The 20,437-nt window shown below is 44.6% G+C and overlaps 1 protein-coding gene across 1 annotated transcript in view; it reads left to right on the forward strand.

Annotated features, from left to right (window-relative positions):
• Nucleotides 1-13,722, forward strand: part of LOC146798239 (solute carrier family 22 member 6-B-like) — a 1,062,737-nt gene extending 1,049,015 nt beyond the window's left edge. The window contains exon 10 of the mRNA XM_085625517.1: nucleotides 11,860-13,722. Within this exon, the coding sequence (XP_085481643.1) occupies nucleotides 11,860-11,980 (121 nt within the window). The 3' untranslated portion in view covers nucleotides 11,981-13,722. The remainder of the gene's footprint in view (nucleotides 1-11,859) is intronic.
• The last annotated feature ends 6,715 nt before the right edge of the window (nucleotides 13,723-20,437 follow it).

Here is a 20,437-nt window from a genome sequence, read left to right on the forward strand (position 1 = left end):
TTGCTTCAGTCCTTCAGTATTGTAGAGGACTCCTAGGTGGGAATACAAAAGATACCTGGAGGGGTTCCACAGGTATTCCGGATATTTACGATCTGTTGGTTCTGGATTCCAACAAAGGACTTCTTACATATAAGGAACTAAACTACCATAAAAGAACGAAGTTCAAGTTGTTGGGGGCGGTCACTTCAGTCTGGTCAATTATCCGGAAAAAAATTAAGTTAGGGAGAATGAATTTTTATACCCCTTTATATATGAATGAACTTCTCCCAGATGTATTCCACGACGAAGTGATGAGGCGTTGGGATAATCTTTTGGTCGGTACGATCGGCGATATAATGGATCAGTCAGGATTAATAACATTTGAAGGGGCGCAACAACTGTATAACTTGGAACGTAGAGATTTTTTTAAAATATTTACAGATAAGATCAGTATTGCAGAGAAAACAAGCAGGTAATTGCAAGTACAATAGGATAGATCTGATGGAATTTGCTCGAGATGAGGTCGGTTGTTCAATTTCTCAACTTTACGGGGCATTATGTCAATATAATGACGATGATAGAGGAAAGGTATTTGATAAATGGAGAACTAAATTAAACTTAGTTGGGAATGAGGGAGAAAAATCACTTAGGTTTGGAAACACTGTCTTAAAGGTCACAAATTTACAGGCACAATATTACAAAACTTTGTATGAATTATATTATACTCCGCATAGAATAGTCCGTTGGGGGGGTACGAGTGGGATCTCCTGCCCAAGATGTCAGAGCTTGGAGGCAGACATGATACACATGTTTGCAGCCTGTCCTAATTTAGATCCCTTTAAACAAGCTATTGAAGATTTCTTTAAAAAAGAACTGGAAATCTATATTAAGTTAACTAATGAGATCATGGTTCTTGGAATAGTAAAGGAGGGGCAGAATGTACCCCATCAAGAATATTTGTTTATTGCAATGACTTTGAGTCGGCTTTGTATTGCAATGGCATGGAAAGATGTGAACCCTCCTTCATTTCAACAATGGCTTTCAAAATTATTAGCTATCTAAACCCTAGAGAAAGATTTATATGAAAAAAAAGGATTGAATGCAAAACAGCTTGGGAAACGGATATGGGCCCCAGTTGAAAAATGGAAATTCAAATTAGAAGGCTAGGCAGGTATATGCCTATTCAGATAGGATTATAGATGGTGGTGTTGAAAATGTTTAACCATTACTTAAATGTATTCTTATCTTAATCTATGTTTCTTTCTCTAGATTTTTCACTATTTTTTCTCTTCTCTCGGAAAGCTTATACAAATTTCATTTTGCATCTCGTCGTTTACTTTGAGAGATTAAGATCAAATGGAAGGCCCTTTTTTTTTATTTTGTTTGTATTAGATATATATGTTAAAGCAAATAAATGTATATATATATATTTTTTTTCCTGATGACCAATAAAAAAAATAAAAAAAAATAAAAAAATGAACACTATTGCATTTCAGGTATTGATGTTGGTGCTGATGCTCCAGGAGTTGGGCTTGTGGTAATGTGTTATGTTTCATGGAAATGTTGTAGTCTGATGGTCATGGGGTGGACCATGGTATCTGCGTGCCATCACAAGGTCTCTGCAAAGAATCTTTGGCCGTGTGTGTTATTTGTGTTTGGAGACATTGTCCCAAGGAGTGTTCCTTCCTCTGTGCCACCTGACATCTTCCCTGCAGAGAGTTGCACAATTGTTGTGCTGACCTGTGTCTACATTTCCTTTGTTGGTGACGGATCCCTTCAACTATGGCCATGCCTGCTCAGCAATGTCTCCGGCTGCATTGTCTGTGCCATCCTTGCTAGTCACTGTGCTTGTGTATTGAGTAGATTGTAATGCCTTAATGGGGAAATTCTCCCTTTTCAGCACTATGCATGTGTTTAATCCCAGCCTAGCACACATATGGTAGTTGTTCGGCAGGGTATTTGGGCACCTGACTCACAATTGTGGGCATTGTATCTGTGGGAAATCCACCCTATTCCTTCCATTTGAGTCAACGTCTTGGTGGCTGTCGCAGCACCTGTACATTCCTATCAGTCCTGGGATGTGCGTTACAGTGTGTGCTCCCTTTGGCTCTCTTAGTTTAGTAGGCATTGAAATGACTATACAGTCTTGTGGCATGATCTCAGTGTGTGTATTGTGCTGCATCCGCCAGGGGTGGGTATGAATGTGTCATTTGTCCTCACACCCACATGTGGTGTGTCATGCAATGGGGGAAAGACATCCATCCTCATGGGAGTGTGACACTGCTGTCAGTGATGTGTTGTTATGGCACTATCAACATAGACGAAAATTAGGGATGCGTACATGCACCCATAGAGTTGTGGTCATGTGATAATGATGTACACACCCTCATGTCTCTGTCCACTGCTGGTATTCCTCTGCACCCACCCCTATTTCTCTGTTCACTGCTGGGAGTGATATGCACCCACCACCATGTCTCTGTCCACTGCTGGGAGTGATAGGCACCCACCCCCATGTCTCTGTCCACTGCTGGTTTTCCTCTGCACCCAACCCCATGTCTCTGTCCACTGCTGGTATTCCTCTGCACCCACCCCTCACATGTCTCTGTCCACTGCTGGTATTCCTCTGCACCCACCCCTCACATGTCTCTGTCCACTGCTGGTATTCCTCTGCACCCATCCCTCACATGTCTCTGTCCACTGCTGGGAGTGATAGGCACCCACCCCCATGTCTCTGTCCACTGCTGGTATTCCTCTGCACCCACCCCTCATATGTGTCTGTCCACTGCTGGTATTCCTCTGCACCCACCCCTCACATGTCTCTGTCCACTGCTGGTATTCCTCTGCACCCACCCCTCACATGTCTCTCTCCAATGCTGGTATTCCTCTGCACCCACCCCTCACATGTCTCTGTCCACTGCTGGGAGTGATAGACACCCACCCCCATGTCTCTGTTCACTGCTGGGAGTGATATGAACCCACTCCCACATCTCTGTCCATTGCTGGGTGTGATAGGCACCCACCCCCATGTCTCTGTCCACTGCTGGTATTCCTCTGCACCCACCCCCATGTCTCTGTCCACTGCTGGGAGTGATAGGCACCCACCCCCATGTCTCTGTCCACTGCTGGTATTCCTCTGCACCCACCCCTCACATGTCTGTCCACTGCTGGGAATCCGAGGCAGCCACCCACCCACCCACCCACCCGCACCCTTTGTGCAGTACACTGCTGTCCTGGGGATACACACACCCCAATATACTGGTTATATGCTGCACCAAGCCGTAAGCCAACATTTGTGGCGTGTGTACGCCTTGTATCAAAAATGTACTGGTGCCGTAGGGGTATGCGTGGTGCGGACCGTACCCATGCTCTGAGGGCGTGGGTACGGTCCGTACCACGCGTACCCCTGAGTCACCACTCCAATGGTGGTACGGACCGTACCCACGACCTCAGAGCATGGGTACGGTCCGTACCACCATTGTAGTGGTGACTCAGGGGTACGCGTGGTACGGACCGTACCAATGCTCTGAGGGCGTGGGTACGGTCCGTACCACCATTGGAGTGGTGATGTAGGGGTACGCCTGGTATGGACCGTACCCACGCTCTGAGGGCGTGGGTACAGTCCGTACCACCATTGTAGTGGTGACTGAGGGGTACACGTGGTACGGACCGTACCCACGCTCTGAGGGCGTGGGTACGGTCCGTCCCACCATTGTAGTGGTGACTCAGGGGTACGTGTGGTACGGACCGTACCCACGCTCTGAGGGCGTTGGTACAGTCCGTACCACACGTACCCCTGCGGCACCACTGATATAGTGCTACGGACCGTACCCACGCAATTTATGTGTGAGTACGGTGTGTAGCACAATTGTAGTGTTGCCATAGGAGTACGCGTACACGTCCACTTCCGTTGTTGCGGTACGCAGGGATTGGTGGACACGCCCCCCGAACTGATCAGACCCTGGAGGTAATGTATGTCGTAAATATTGTAGGTATTTAATTTGGGTAGGGGGTATGTTTCCTGCCCCCCACCCCCCCTTGACCCCTGGGTGTTGTTCTCACCTTCTGCGGCGTCTGCGTCAGTTTCTGTGCACCAGGTCGTAGGTTATGAGGGCCGGGATGACACGTAGGATGGGATCCATGTCTGTCCGTCGCGTACCGGGGCTCCTTTTTCGCGTCGGACTCATGTTTCCGGCTTTTTTTATGTGCCGTAAAAAAATAGCTGTGCGGAATGACGTAGGGACGAATCGTACTTGCTGGTCCGTGAAACGCTGCCTGACTCCATGCGGACGTCGCGTACGCGCTGTCCAGGATCGGAATACTAGGTATTTTTTGCCGGTCGGTGTTTTTTACGATTCGTACGGAAATGGTATTTCTGTACAAATTGTACTTGCGGGTTTGTAAGGTGGTTTTCCCGGGCATGAGTCGGACGGAGAATACGCTCCGTACGACCATTCGTACCCGGGTTTTACAGGATTGGAATCAGTACCCAAGTGTTTGTGGCCACCATGTGGCGTCCCAAATTAACTTGGCCCCTCCAAAGAGCAGGATTTCTGATTTTCCTGCATTTAATTTCAAACAATGCTCATGCATCCATTGTGCCATCTCTGAAAGGCAGTTATGTAGCTTTAATTTGGTGACTTCAGGTCTTTCCTCAAGGGCTACCATCAGCTGTGTGTCGTCTGCATAGGAGCAAATACCAATTCCCCATTTTCTACTGATGAAACATGAAACATAGGCGTTGAATAAGGGGGGGCTTAGCGATGCCCCCTGCGGGACACCACAGCTGATGGTGCTATATTTAGATTGGAAATGACCTAGTTGAACCATTTGTGTTTGGTTGCTAAAAAACTAACTGAGCCATTTCAGAGCTTTAGAGTGGAGTCCCTTTTCATGAAGGGTTTCCAGCATTCTGTTATGTGAGACCGTGTCGAACGCTGCCGACAGTTCTAAAAGTATCAGAGCTACTGCTCCTCCCTGGTCAGTATACGATCTGATGTTATCCAGTACTGCCAGTAGCATTGCCTCCGTGCTGTTAGTGGCCCTGAAACCAGTCTGTGAGGGGTCTAGTAGATCGTTAGTTTCTAGGTAGTTTGATAATTATCTATTTACCAACCTCTCCAAAACTTTAGAGAGGTGTGGAAGTTGGAAGATTGGGCGATAGTTTTCAGGGTTGAGGACATCTGTTCCTGCCTTTTTCAGCAGCGGGATTACTACTGCCTGTTTCCAAATATCAGGAAAGGTGGCAGTGTTAACAGAGTTATTGAAGAGCTGAGTGACATATGGGCAGAGGATTGAGGCAGTGTGAGCAAAAATGAAATGGGGACAGGGGTCTAGGGGAGATCCTGACTTCACTTCGCCCATTGCCTTTAAGACCCCGGTCTCTGTGAGGGGGCGAAATTGCTCATCTCTGATGAAGCTTCTGGGTGTGGGGTCTGGAATTTCCGACTAATTATGTCTGTTTTCGTAATGGGACTGAAAGTGGAGTATATTTTGCTTATTTTATCCGAGAAGAAGTTGCTGATTTTTTCGCAAGCTTCTGCTGAAGGGGGTAGAATTTGGGACAAGCTGACTGGTTTACTGAGTTCTTTAACTATTTTGTATAGCTCCCTTGCTCAATTACAGTTTTCATTGATTTGTTGTGCATAGTAAGTCTTCTTTGCATTTCTTATAGCGTGATTGTAAGTTTTAAGTTCAGACTTGTACCGTAATCTATCTGTTTCCTGTTTGGACAGTCTCCATTGATGTTCGATATTTTGGCACTTCCTTTTGAGTACCTTGAGTTGTGGTGTGTACCAATCGCTTGGGTTTTAGCTTAGTGGCGAGTTGGTCCAATGTCGTTCTGATTTCCGACTCAAGGTGAGCTGCTCCCATGCTCACTGGGACATCAGTCAGGGTCTGAGTGTTAGGGGGGGGGGAAAGTGTGATTGGAACGATGTTTCAGTAACTAGTCTCCAGGCTCTGTTAGTTGTCTGTTGGGGCTTACAGGGTTGAGTTAGTTTAGCCGGTAGACCCAGTGAGAACGATATAAGCGAGTGGTCTGTCCATAATAATGGTTTTATCTCTTGAATGAGTATAGATTCAATATTGGAAAATAGTAGGTCAAGTGTGTGCCCAGCTGTATGGGTGGGCCCCTTGAATCATTGCTTAAGTTGAAGAATCTGCATGTCGCTCTCCAGTTGTGAGGCAACCGGATTATCAGCTTTTTCATAGTGAACATTGAAGTCCCCTATTGCTATGTAATTCTTGTACTTCAGGCAAACCGGTAGGAGTTGGGTAAGTAGCCTGGTACTGAGTTCAACTTGGTGACCTGGAGGATTGTAAACCACAGCCAGTATGGTGAGACCGTCATGAAGTAGTTGGAAAGATACTATGTTGTGCTCATCCTGTTGTGCCACTTGAACAGGTTAGCATGTCAGGTGGTCTTTGAACAGTATCGCTACCCCCCCTCCCTTTCGGCCTTACCTATCTTGTTTGACAATTTTGTAGTCGGCCGGTAGAGCATTAGCGACGTCAGGGGAGTTGTTTTTATCCAACCAAGTTTCAGTGATGAAGACAAGATCAGGGTTCCTCTCACTAAGAATGTCCCAGATATCGGGGGAGTGCTTTGGTACTGATCTTGCGGTAAAATATATGCAAGACAATTTGTAGAGGTCTGATTCTGCCTGCCTACCTGTCTGACTTTGCCTCAAACTGCACCATTTGCAGACAAGGCAAGAAAACGGGCCATTCGTGTGTCCTGGGTGGGCTCTTGAGCACCGTGTGTGATCATTGCCTGTATTGTGTGAGAGGGCTAGCAGTGCGTCTCTCGTGTATCTAAAAGTGGTGCTTGGGGCTGGTTTGTCACGGGCAGGGGTTCAGGCCCCTGTCCCCGGCCGGCCGTGGATGGGCGCAGATGGGCTTGCCTTAGGCGTGCCTTTGGCGCGCCAGCAGCGCACCCGCTGTGTGCGTCCGCTACGCATCCGCTGGCACATCGGTTTAATATCGTGGAGAGCGCGGGGTCCTAGCTCCGCCCTCCCAAAGACCGTAAGTGCCCAGCGATTGGTCCTGCTGCTTTCTGAAACACCCTCCACTCAATCGGCACACAGCCGCGGTGGACCGGGGCGGGGAAGCCAGCAGGGAAGCAATGGAAGAAGCAACAGTGCAAAGTAAGTAAATGAAGTATTTTAACAGTTCTAAAAATCGTTTTAAAACCAAATTGCTATAGTGTTCAGCAGCAGCCCTACCAGAATAACACTGCGCGTCCGCTGGCACCTCCGTCTAATATTGTGGAGAGCGCGGGAGCCTAGCTCCGCCCTCCCAAAGACCGGAAGTGCCCAGCAATTGCTATAGTGTTCAGCAGCAGCCCTACCAGAATAGCGCGGCATTGTTAATCATAGCCTCTTAAAAAAAGAGATTAACCTTCAGGAACCCCATTTTTACTTATTGCTTTGTACATTGGCTAAGCCTCCAGCAGCTTAACATACATTCATGTGATCTAACTTTATGTGATGGGTTTTATTCCAAGAAATACTATAGCTGGTACATACATCCTAACAGACGTCACGGAGTGCACCCCACTAATGTGTTGGCGCTTTCTACTGATAAATTCAAAAGGCTGATTAGATAGACCAGTGATGTGTGATTCCCAAAAGGCTGGGGTCCAAGGCAAATAAGGGAAACCTACACAAGACAAGATTCAAAGTCCAAACCAGGAAGGTTTATTGAAAATTAGGAATCATTGCAGATAGCAAAAAGGTAGTTAATTAATCAACACAAACCAGCATCAATATCTCATTAATCAAAAGAAATGACTAAGTATAGAGTCAGCAAGAGGGCAGGCATGATGTCTGCCTCTGAGGAATCAAGCAAAAGGTCTAGCACACTTCCCAAAGAAAGCATATTTGATAGTTTCAGAAGAGTAGAAAATCATGCCCACTAGATAACATGTGGTGCTAACATAGAGCTGAACTGGTGCACAGACAGAATATCGAGTTCTGAATATCGAAGTGGCATAATATCGACTGCAAGAATATTGTTGACCAGAATATCGACTTGAAGGTAAGAAATATTGTTTTCTGTAATATCTAAGTCAGTAATATCGTTTGTAAAAATATCGTTGTTAATAATATCGATATTTATATTAGTTTTCTGTAGTTTAGTATGTATGTTAAAAGTATGTGATCTAATTATTTGTATGAGTATAGCTGTTTTTTTAATGTATGTGTGACATTTTTAGAAGTGATTAATTTCATGTTAATTAAATGTTGTGTTTTTTAGTTCTGTAGCGGGTTGTGGGTTTATAGGGGAATAGGATGGGAAGTAATTTAATTATAATAACGTAATTAATAATTTGTATTTGTTAGTATTTATATTAAAAAAATAATTAATCAATTAATAATTGCTCATAATTTTTTATTAATCAATTAATTGATAATTAAGTTAATTGTGGTATTTTTTAGGAGCGGGTTGTGGGTTTATAGGGGAAGAGGGTGGGAAGTAATTTAGTTGTAATAAAGTTATTTATATTTTGTATTTATTAGTAATTATAATTAATTTTTCATTAATTAATTATTAATTGGTGATCACATTTTATTAATTAAGTAATTGATAATTATGTTGTGTTATTTTTTTAGGAGTGGGTTGTAGGTTTATAGGGGAATAGGGTGGGAAGTAAATGAATTATAATAAAGTAATTAATCATTTTTATTTATTAGTATTTTTCAAAGGTTTTTTTATAAATTAATTATTTGGTGATCAATTTGTATTAATTAATTAATTGATAATTATGTTAATTGTGTTAGTTTTTTAGAAGTGGGTTGTAGGTTTATAGGGGAATAGGGAGGGAAAGAATTTAATTTGAATAAAGTAATTAATAATTTTGATTTATTAGTATTTATTTTATATTTTGATTTTATAGTGTTTGTGGTAAATCATTTATTGTAATTAATTATTAATTGTTTCGTTCATAACAATGAACTTCTTCAGGGCATCGGCCGTCGGACGGAGCAGACGGCTGCAGTCTATCTTCTAACACATCTACCGCTTGCTAGCCCTTATCACGGAGGCACACGCAGCCGCATCATACAAGCTTACTGTCACTTTAATGCAACCCAACTCTATGCCCTGAAGAAGTTCATTGTTAATAATGAAACGCGTTGGCTGACAATTTCCCTCATTTTGGATTAATTTGTAATAAAAGACTGTCTATGACAACTACAACAAAGACTATAAGACTTATTGAAATACAAACGGGTGGTGCATCACTCGTCTCCCTGGGTCTAGTAACTCTCTGCTTCGCAGTTGGCACCAAACAACGGCAGGTGCTGGAGTAACACATGCACACCCAACTTGAATGATTATCGAATATCTTCAAACAAAGGGAACATAGCAGGGTAGTGCGGTCATTGTGTCCGCCGTTGTCCGCCTCTGTACCTCGTTTTTACAAGGGGAATTAATTTACACTACTAAACAAATAACTATTAAATAATGAAAAGGAACACAGTTGAACCAGCAGGCAGCATCAGCCTTGAGCATTTGCAACAATACAAACATCTCCTGGAGGTTTCCAGTGAAGCACATTAATTGATACAGTGAAACAAACAACACCATGAAAAAGATCGCATTTTCATCTGTTTTATGAAAAAGAGAAAACAGAGAGAGAGATAAATCATTCACACAATGCAACTTTTAAAATATGTGTTTCTTTAGCTATCAGTGCAGCCAGACCAAAGGCCCAGTAAATTAGTTTTTCGGCCTACTTGTGCTGATGTAAACTCACAAATAAACAATGATCTTTACTAATAGATCTGCTCTAACTAAAGAAACATGCGAGCTACCTCCATTTGTTGCCAGACAAGTCTTACAACTATTCCAAGCATGCGATGACACAGGCACACTTTTTGTATGCATGTTCAAATCAGCTTTATGGGGCAACCTTAGATGACGCATTGTATCTGAAATGATGTATAGACCAGGAATGCTCAGCTGATAGCATATTTATGGAACAAACACCCAATTAGTTAGAAGCATTACGCGGAAAACGGTCTGTCTTTGTAGCATATTTTATTACACTCCATCAAGTTACCTATCTGGAATGCTCACCCCTATTCTAAAATATATTCATTGTAATGTATATCTAGATTTGCTGCATTTTTCGTATTATCCGGTAAGTACTGGGGCATGTGTTTCAACAAATGTAAGATGTTTGTCAGTAATTGAACAAACATTAATGTGGACCACGTTCGTCATTCTAGAGATATACCAGTAAATGTAAAGGATTTTTTGTTATCGGTTATTACTTGATTGATATTTGCCGAATCACAGTGCAGCCAACATATTTAGTTCCTAACGTGCAGACACAATTTCTTTGTCAAATGTTTTACTGTAGATACATTTTTTCCTGCAAGTAAGCTTGGGTGTGGCTGTCTTTAAAAGAAATTATACCTAATATTGCATTTCAAATGGATTATGATGATGCTCTTCTCTATACCATATTTATTGAAATTAAAAGAATAAAAACTCTCAACCATAGGAATACAATGCTGATAGCAGTGACCCTCAGCAGCATCACTATAAGAACGAATACCATGCAATGAACCCAAAACCCTCAGCTCCAAAAATACAAGAGACACCAGCAAGACTTTGGGGGATATGTACAATAGAAGTGGCGGAGCGTGTCGTTAGCCTCCTGGGCTTAACGACACGTTCCGCCACTTCAGAAACGCAAGGCTGGACCATACTTACAAGAATGTGGTGCAACCTTTCGTTTCCCCCTGCGATGGCGCTACATTTAGCGCCAACGCAGGCAACCTTGCACCAGAGTGCAAAGGTGTCTGTGTGCAGGGGAGGGTTGGTTATGTGTAGGAAGGTGTCCCTTCCTGCACATGAACAATCCTAAAATGCCATTTTGTAACTTTCATGTGTGCTGCTTCATGCAGCACATACGAAAGTTACAAAATGGCAGTTTTTTAAAACGGTTTGTTTATGTACAGGAAGGGAAACATTCCTGTACATAAACAAGCAATGGCATTTTGCTTTTTCCATGTGTGCTGCACAAGGCAACACACATGGAAAAAACAAAAAAGAGGAGAAATAATGCATTTCTCCTTGTTTCGCCAACTTAAGACCAGGGTTTTCCTGGTCTTAATATTGGCGCTGCCTCCTATGTACGCCACCCTTGTACATAGGGGGCAGTGTCAAATACAATGGGCGTTGCGGTGGAACGCCCACCACAACATCCACTGTATGCACCTTTCACGCTAAACATAGCGTGAAAGGGTGCCTTATGTACAACGGTACACGTTAAGTGGCTTAACGCTGGCTTGTACATAAGGCAAGGCCCCTATCGCCATGGGAATGTCACAAAAAGTGACGTTCCCATGGCAATAGAGGCTTGTACATATGCCCCTTTGTCTCATAATCCTCAACCAAATTAAATCCAAAAGAAAATAGCACAAGGTAAACACGTTTAACTCTCACCCAAAGTAGAGCATATTTTATATAGTATGCACTCACTTCCCAAAACCATAGAAATGAAAAAAAAGACTAGCTTGATAAGCGTTCATCTAGAAATATACAAAGAAGTCCTGACATGCTTCAACCACCATAAAAACACAAATACAAGAAAATCTATCTAAGAAAATCATCTCAGCAATTGGAATCTCAAAATGTGAACCAAATAATCTGTTTTGCAATGCTTTGAGAAAGTCTTCAACAGCAATTTATAGCAGTGACGTTTAGGCAATTGGGTGGGCTTTGCTGTCGTCAATAAATGGTGAATTGCATGAATGTATGAGATGGTAACATGGCCCCTTATAAAATAAGATTTTGCCACAGTGGGAAAACTATATGTATTTACATTTGAAATAATTTCTGCTCTCTCATTTCTCCAATTTTGTTTAGAGCAATGCAAAAGAATAAACATCCCAAAAGAGGGGCACAAAGCACTTACGAAATTGATTATTTAAATCCTTCCACCGAAGACAATGGCACCACGAAAACAATTCCGGTTGATCCATTGTAAGAAACATTGCAACTCACAAAGGCATCGGGAAAATGGAGACAATTAGAAGAGCAAAAATCTACCATCCTCATGTTTTACATTGTTATCAGTAATAAGTCATGGAAAAAGAAATGCCAACTTCATCTAATAAATATTAGTTCACACAGGATGAATAAACACAGTATTCTAATTAAATCATTACACTTTGAAATCCCAACCGTTCTACTTTTTCTATGTTGTTTTTTGCTACCGCTATATGATCATCTTACGTTTCACTCCAAAGGCACCTTCCGTCCAGGGGCAAAGTAGATTATTTACTTGGCATATAAACATCACCTTACAATAGAAATGCTGCGAGCATTTGAGGTATCTGCCAACGTGCATGCAAAATCAATTTTTGCCAGGTCTGGGTGACTCTTCTCCTTTCACTGTGATTACTGATTGCTACTGGGAAGGAGTTGCAAAATCCTGAACCACGGACACAAAAAAGCAGAGTTAATCAAAATCAGTATGAAAAGCTATCAGACATGTTTCTCATTTCATTGCAACCTCCAGTTACTCCTGGTTCATTTACATACCTCTTTGCCTACTCCCCTTCCATCCTATTTTACTGACTGCTCTTCCTTGCTTGACACAACATCTTTCATGCTGGAACTCATAGAAGCAGCACTCTGTGATTTTTTATGGATCTGTCATTGATCCAGCTGCTCAAACGGAAATGTCTAAGTACGGACTTCCTACAATGGACCTGTAGACCCTATTTGCTCACAGTTAGGCACCTTCGACCTAGTTGAGCTTTTGTTCTATTCGTGGACCTAACTATGGGGGCCATTATGATGTCGGGCGGACGATTCGCCCCACATCTTTCCTCGCCCGCCCTTCAATTACCCCCGCCATATTACAATAGCGGGGGGTACAGCAGCGGATGGAAAGACCGTCCGCCGCTTTACCGCAGGCAGGCAGGCAATCGTTACGATTGCCTGCCGTGGGGTCTTGGCCCATAATATGGTGGCAGTGCCTAGCAGGCACTGCCCGCCATGTTATGATGTGGTCTTTTGTATTGGGGGCCCATTGCGGGCCCCTGGGGTGTTGGGGGGTGCACTTGGGGGGTACCCATGGTACCCCCCTACATTGGCATGCATAAGGTGGCAGGCACCGTGCGGTGCCTGTCACGTTGTGCATGTCAATGCACAACATGCCACTTTTACATTGCGGCGAGTGCTGCTTGCAGCACCGCCTGCCGCAATGCAAAAGATGCGGGATGCGACCGCCAGGTGGCGCTCGCATCCTGATTGCCCCCGTGGGACCGCCGCACCTCTGGCGGTCGGTCACGTTTTCTGTGGCGGTGGCAGGCGGACAAAGCCCGCCCGCCATCATACTGGGGCCCTATATGAGGATCCATAATTGTTGTCTTACAATGGATACATGTTAATGCACTGATGAAGACCCATTTATAGACAGACCAGGGTCAAAACGTGTACTGACTGACACACTTGTTGAATGACATGAACATTTAATTTATTGTTGCAATTTGTTAATACTCACAATGTACCTTATCCTTAACTGATGTTAATTACTTGGTTGTTGTTTTTCAAATATGTGCTTTACCTGTTTAAGTCACTGTAAAAATTGAGCTGTGCAATTACTTCTCTAAGCACTGAGTTATTTTTAATTCAACTGTTGCTTTTCATAAATATTCATGATTTCACTGTTGCAAAGATGCGTATGACTATTACCAGAATCCATAAAATATTTTGAAATTCATGAAATGAAAACTGAGGCCTTTTCATAAACATATAGGTCTTGGGTCAGTTTTTCTAACTGTTATGATTATAAGGAATATTCTTATTAGGCGGCTTCGGCCTTGGCACCATTGGACCTTCGGAGGCCATATCAGGGCTGCCTTCAGCTCCTGTTCAGACCCCACCACAGGGACCACGGCCCATGCCGGTCCTGGGGACATAGATGCAGATGCTGACTCCATCAACACCAGAAGATGAACAACATATAATACTTTCCGACTCCAAATCGGCATCTGTTGGACCTCCAACTAGGCCGCGCCCAACCGCTGTTGAGGCCCTACTTCCTCCACTAGAACTACTGCTTCCAAAGGAGAAAACACATACTTTGCATTCCCTGTGCCGTGCTGATTGCTTATTCGTACAATGATTATGATGGGGGTGATGTTTTTGGGCAGACATATCATGAAGAGAATAGGTATGATGATCTGCAAGATGCTAGTGTTCTCGATACCTCCCCTGAAATCGGGCTCCTCTTACCCCCTGGCCCTGCTACGGAGTAAAGCGCTCCTTATGCCATAGTAATGTGTAGTGTGGACGAACTCCTTATTCTGCAGCTCCCTACCTTTGAGCCCAAGACCAATGTACTAACAGAAGTGAAAACTAGCAATCCCTTGATAATTTAAATATAAGTAAAATCTTTAAGGGGAGATCAAGGGAATAGGATACTGTGTCTAATATCTCCTAGCAGTCCCTTGATAACACAAGAATTGACCAAATCAATTAACAAACTACAATCATTATATACACAAATCAGTTAAAAATTGGTTTACATTTATTTAATAAAAACATGTAGTACATTATGTTAAAAACTACAATTCACAATAGTCCCTATTCTGCTCTTATCAACACATTTGATCTCAATTCACAGTACAAAAGATAACTTTAAAGTATATACCACACAATTTACATGAACAACATTTCTCACTTTAAAAGGAGAGGTCAAACAATCAAATATATTGCATTATCCTATTATGAACCTGCATAACAGAGAGAATACAAAAGAAAAGACACTACAATTTGTCATCAAACACACATCCAATGCCAACTGCTCAAGGGGTTATGCACTTGTGGGATCTGACTCTATTTATCGCTACAAGTGGATGCCCGGTTCTTTAGATTATGTTGCTCCTATGCGTCGACGCGTTTCAATGGGCTGTATTTATGCCGCTATCTTTATCAAGACCAGTTATAAGTGTTTCTCTCTCAGCGGTCTGGGTAGGTCGTTTGCTTGAACGTGAATCCACGTTGGACCCAATCGGTGTCCCCTCTTTTAGCCACCAGTACCGTTGCTAACAATAGTAGCAACCCCATTAGGTAACAGACCATAGGAAGTGGTATGTAGATGTCACTTTACCACGCATTGTAGACAGCCTTATTTGATCCTGATGAATTGCCTTGATCCTTCTGACTCTCACGGCAAGAAACATGTTGATCCTATAGAGTAGAGCTTATGTCTAGATACCTGACTCCTAGCACTTAGCCACTCTACACATTTTTAACAGGGCAGTTTACCTTTGGAATAAAATATTAATTAGGACTAACTGACCCCTTTTAAACCTGTTTTTCTGCTACATCACCTCACACTAGGCCCCTCACCCCCAAGCACCTATCGGCAGGAACAAAAGATCCCCGACAAAGAGCCCCGATTTCGGGAGCCCGTCAAGGATTGCAGCGCCGACTTGACGAGGGGCAGTGCTCATATGATGAAGCATGACATCTAGCTTGCTGGGTGTGTGAGAGCACTAGTTCAACCAAGGGAGTTTCCCCTTGAATTTCCCCTTGTCTTCCCCTGATTGTTTTTTATCACTGATCGGTTGAGATACTCTCTCACCTGCTCCTTATACTTCTCTTCGCTACTGTACACGAGGAACTTTGTACCCTTTATTGTTGCTAGTCTCCTGGGGTATGTACACTGGACCTCTATAAACAACTAACACCCCTAGTCCCTATTTGTTGTTAAAAGAAGGACAGAGGCCTTTGTCCTATTTTAGATATGCACCCGCTCAATGCATTCCTCTGGAAGGACAAATTCATGATGCTAACTCTAGCCCAGGTCTTGTCTGCCCTCTACCCTGGAGACTGAATGGTTATGTTGGACCTACAGGACACCTAATTCTGGATCCCTGTCATGCCGTCCTATTCGCGCTACTTACAGTTCATGGTGGAACAGGAGCATTTTCAGTTTGCTGTGCTCCCCTTTGGTCTTACCAGTGCGCCTCGGCTGTTTATGAATGTGATGAAAGGACACCTTTCAAGGCCAGGGGTGCCAGTCTTCCCCTATCTCGACAACTGACTGTTGATGGCAGGCTCACCCCAGGCATTTGTCACTCACCTCTAGACTTTGGCAAATCTTCTGTCATCTTAGGGATTCAATATCAACATGTTGAAGTCACACCTGACTCCTTCTCGGAGACTCTCCTTCATCGGAGCCAATCTGGACCCGGTTTGGATCAGTGCATTTACCTTGGAAAGGGGAGTCAAAGACATTCAGGCTATAATACCAACCCTTCAGCCTCGGTCCTGGATTTCAGTGCGGTTGACTCTGCAGCTGCTGGCATTGCTGACCCCCTATATCCTTCATGCCATGTGGCATATGCAGTAGGATCAGTGGTCTCAGTGGACCCAACATCCTGGGGACCTCTCCGACTTCGGACAGATTTCGGAGGAGGCTGGGAATGATCTGCAGTTGTGGTTGATGGACTGCAATTGGGTTAGTGGCAGACACCTCTGCCTTCCCCACCCACAGCTGACAGTGGTGAAGGAAGCATAGCTTATGTGTTTGGTCAGCCATCTGGGAGAGGTGGATATCAGAGGCTCCTGGTCTTCATCAGAGTTCCGGCTCCATATCAGCCTTCTAGAGCTCTGGCCGATACTCTCGGCATTTAAAGCCTTCTGTATGCCCATCAAGGGGAGGCTGGTACAGATGCTCATGGACAACACTACTTCCATGTGGTACTGCAACAACCTGGCCAGGGTAGGGTCACAGCCCCTGTGCCGGGAAGCCCTGCTTCGATTGAAATAGCTGGACCATCAAGGAATTTTCCTGGTGGTGAACCGCCTGGTAGGATTTTTTAATGCCAGGGTAGATTAATTCAGCTGTCAGCACCTAGTGGATCACGAGTGCCACGTACACCCAAAGGTGGCAAAAGGTCTCTTCTGCGAATGGAGAAAACCTTAGCTCTGTCTACTCACCACTCCCAAGAACAAGCATGGTGAGCACTTCTGGGCATTTGAGTTCCCAAGGCATCTTTCGCTAAGAGAACCGTTCTGCCTTGAGTAGACCTCTGGAATCCTTTATACCTTTCCATTGATACCACTCCTGCCCAGAGTTCTCAAAAAGATCAGGATTGACCAGGCCCATGTCACCCAAGTGGCCTCAGATTGGACATGAAGAGTATGGTATCCAGACTTCTGGGCATGAGCATCTGTCCTCTGATCAGGCTGAACCTCCAGGAGGATCTGCTGTCGCAGCAACAGAGGAGGGCTCTGCTCCAGGACTTCTCAACCTCCACCTTCATGCTTGTGAATCTATCTGCGACAGCTGCACAGCTTCAACTTTCCTCTGGAGGTGGTTGATGTCATCTTGGCAGCCGGGCGCTCCTCGACTGTACACGTCTGCCGTTCAGACACATTTGTAGCTTGGAGCAGTACATGACAGAAGGACCCCCTTCAAGTGAAGTTATCTGATATTCTTTTGTTTGTTGTGTCCCTTGCCAGGCAAAGCTTAGCTCTGGGCACAGTTAAAGAGTACATTTTGGCTCTTTCCGTCTTTTTACGGTTGCCCGAACAACTCTCGCTATTTAGATCACCTGTTGTAATTCGCTTTTTGAAAGGTTTACAACATTTGTTTCCTCCTTTACATATTATTTGATGTAAACGCCTTTTGAGCCTCTTCACAGCTGTCTTTTGCAGCGTCTCATCCTCAAGATGTTGTTCCTCTTTGCAATCACATCAGTGCCATGTGTGAGTGAGCTTCAAGCTCTCTGTGTCAACCAACCATACACCACCTTCTTTCCAGACGAGTTGGTTCTGCGGACACAATCATCCTTTTTGCCTAAAGTTGTAATGGCATTCCAATACAGTCAGCAGATCACCTTGCTGGCATTCTGTGTTCCACCTCACCCTTCTAAGAAGGAAGGGAGACTCCACCATTTGGACCCGAACAGAGATCTTAGCTTTAACATTGATCATACCAGAGAACACCGGGTGGATGATCAGGTCTTTGCAGGGTAATCAGGGGCAAAGAAGGCAAGGCTGTGCAGAAGAGTACCATCTTCCTCTGGATCATGCGCTGCATTAAAATCTACTATATATTGGTCAAAAAGCAGCCTCTGGAAGGACTGCGTGCTCGTTTTACCAGCTCCAAATCTGCTACCACTGCGTTGGCACTCAAAGTGCCTGTACTGGACATGTGCCAGGCACCTACAATAGACGATCCTCTGTATGTTCACAAAGCACTACTGCCTGGTCAGTCAGGTTAGCCAAATGAAGCATTTTGCCTGCTCAGTGCTGCAGGACTTTCTGGTTTGAGTCCCCTTGCAGGTCCATCTCCAAATCTGTACTGCTTTGGTATCTATGCAAAAGGTGAGGAATCTGCAGATAGAAGTCTCTATTAGAAGTACAAGTTACTTACCTTTTGTAACATTCGTTCTAGTAGAGACTCTATATAGCAACTGATTCCTCCCCGAGCCTCCCATCCTCCCCGTTATGGGATTGGACTCTTCCCACTAACAAGATGCCATAATTAGGAATCTGCACATTGGGCACAACCAATGTGCTAGTGGGGCTCTGCATTTGGGGGTGTGGGCAGCGTTGAAAGCAACTGATGTTAAAGTGAGGGAGTGGCACTTTTAGATTTGGGGGTCTCTAGTTGGCAGAGGTAGGTACCTTTGACCAAATAGGGACCCTTGCTTCTAGTCAGGGTAAGAGGGTACACTCCTAAAATAACCCCTGCTCACCCCCTTGCTAGCTTGGCACGAGCAGACAGGCTTATCTCAGAGGCAGTGTGTAAAGCATTTGTGAACACATACAGTAATATAGTGTCAACACTACAAAGGGACACCACACAGGTTGTAGTATAAAAATAAGTATTATTTATATAGACTTATCACAAGACCACAAACGACAAAAATCTACAATACTGTACTTTAAAAATGGTAGAAATAGCTTAGTTCTCTTAAGATGGTAAATGCAACACTTATGTTCAATGTACCTTTGGATGAGTAACGCTATACAACGAAAGTGTTGCAGGGAAGGTGATGCGTCGGTTCCTTACACGCATGAACGATGATGCGTCAGTTCCCTACTGCTGCGCAGGGGACGATGATGCGTCGGTTCTTCTCGGCGTGGGGAGGTGATGCGCCGGTTTCTTACTGCGCTTCGGTGGCGATGTGACCAACAGCGCTGTGATGCGATGAAGATCCGGTGGAATGAAACAAAATGGCGTCTTCTTGATGTTGCGACAAAGAATGGGTGATGCGTGCACGCCCGACGGCCGTGCGGCGACTCTGTGAAACTCCTTGAGCCGCGACAGGCCCTGTGACACGCTTCTCTGGTGATGCGACTGCGTCTGCTGCAACGGTAACACTCTTCTCCAATGATGCGGGGCGCCTTGGTGATGCGATGCAACAGCGGCAGCAGTGGCACGCGTCCTCAGCGATGCGATGACAGCTGCTGTGGCAGCGACACGCTTCTCCGGTGATGCGACGGCATCTGCTGCAACGGCGACACTCTTCGCCGGTGATGCGAGGCGCTTTGGCGATGCGATGGCGACAGCGGTAGCGGCGGCACACTTTCTCGGCGATACGACGACAACTGCTGCGGCGGCGACACGCTTCTTAGTCTTGAGTCGCGCTTCCAGCTCCCAGCGACACACAGTCTCTCAGAAGGCCCAGCTCAACAGCAGGCACTTCAATTCCCAGCAAGGGAATGCAGGGGAGCTGGTTGGTGAAGTCTGTTGTTCCTGAGAATTCAGCAGGAGGCAAGCTGAATCTTCAAGCCCTTGGAGATCCTTTACAAGTTGATGAAAGTAGCAAAAAGTTCCTTTCTCTATCTTTGGCAGTCAGGCAACCACTGCAGGCCAATCCCCAAACAGCACACAGCACAGGGATAGTCTCCTCCTGCATTCTCTCTCTCTGGTTCCTCTCCTCAGCAAAGGCTCTTCTTGTTTCCCAAAAGTGATCTAAAGTTCTGGGGTCTGGGTCACCCCTTTTATACTCATATTCTCTTTGTTCTCTGAAGGCAGAGAGGCCTTTGCCTAGTCCAAACCAGTTCTGGTCAGTCCTGGAGCACTTTATTTACATGACTCCTTCTTTCGTTTGACAGTGTGGGTCAGGGACATCAGACGCACCACAGGAGGTGGAACCAGCATTGTGGAGGGAAGGCACAGCCCTTTTCAGACCCGGGTGCAACTCCTCCCACCACTCTCCATGAAGATCTCTCTATTCAGCCTTGTGCTGACTCACCCTGTCTCCTGGAATCCCCCAGCCCCTGTCACTCAAACTCCAGACATGGAATACACAACCTAGCAGAGGCAGGCTTGTATAGTTAGGCAAGAAAATACCTACTTTCTAAAAGTGGTATTTTCAAACACAGAATGTTAAAACCAACTTCACTAAAAGATGTATTTTATCATTCTGAGTTCAGGCATACTAAACTCGAATTTCTACCTAGTTCC

Source organism: Triturus cristatus, chromosome 9 (genome assembly GCF_964204655.1).
Source record: "Triturus cristatus chromosome 9, aTriCri1.1, whole genome shotgun sequence".
Classification (NCBI taxonomy): domain Eukaryota; kingdom Metazoa; phylum Chordata; class Amphibia; order Caudata; family Salamandridae; genus Triturus; species Triturus cristatus.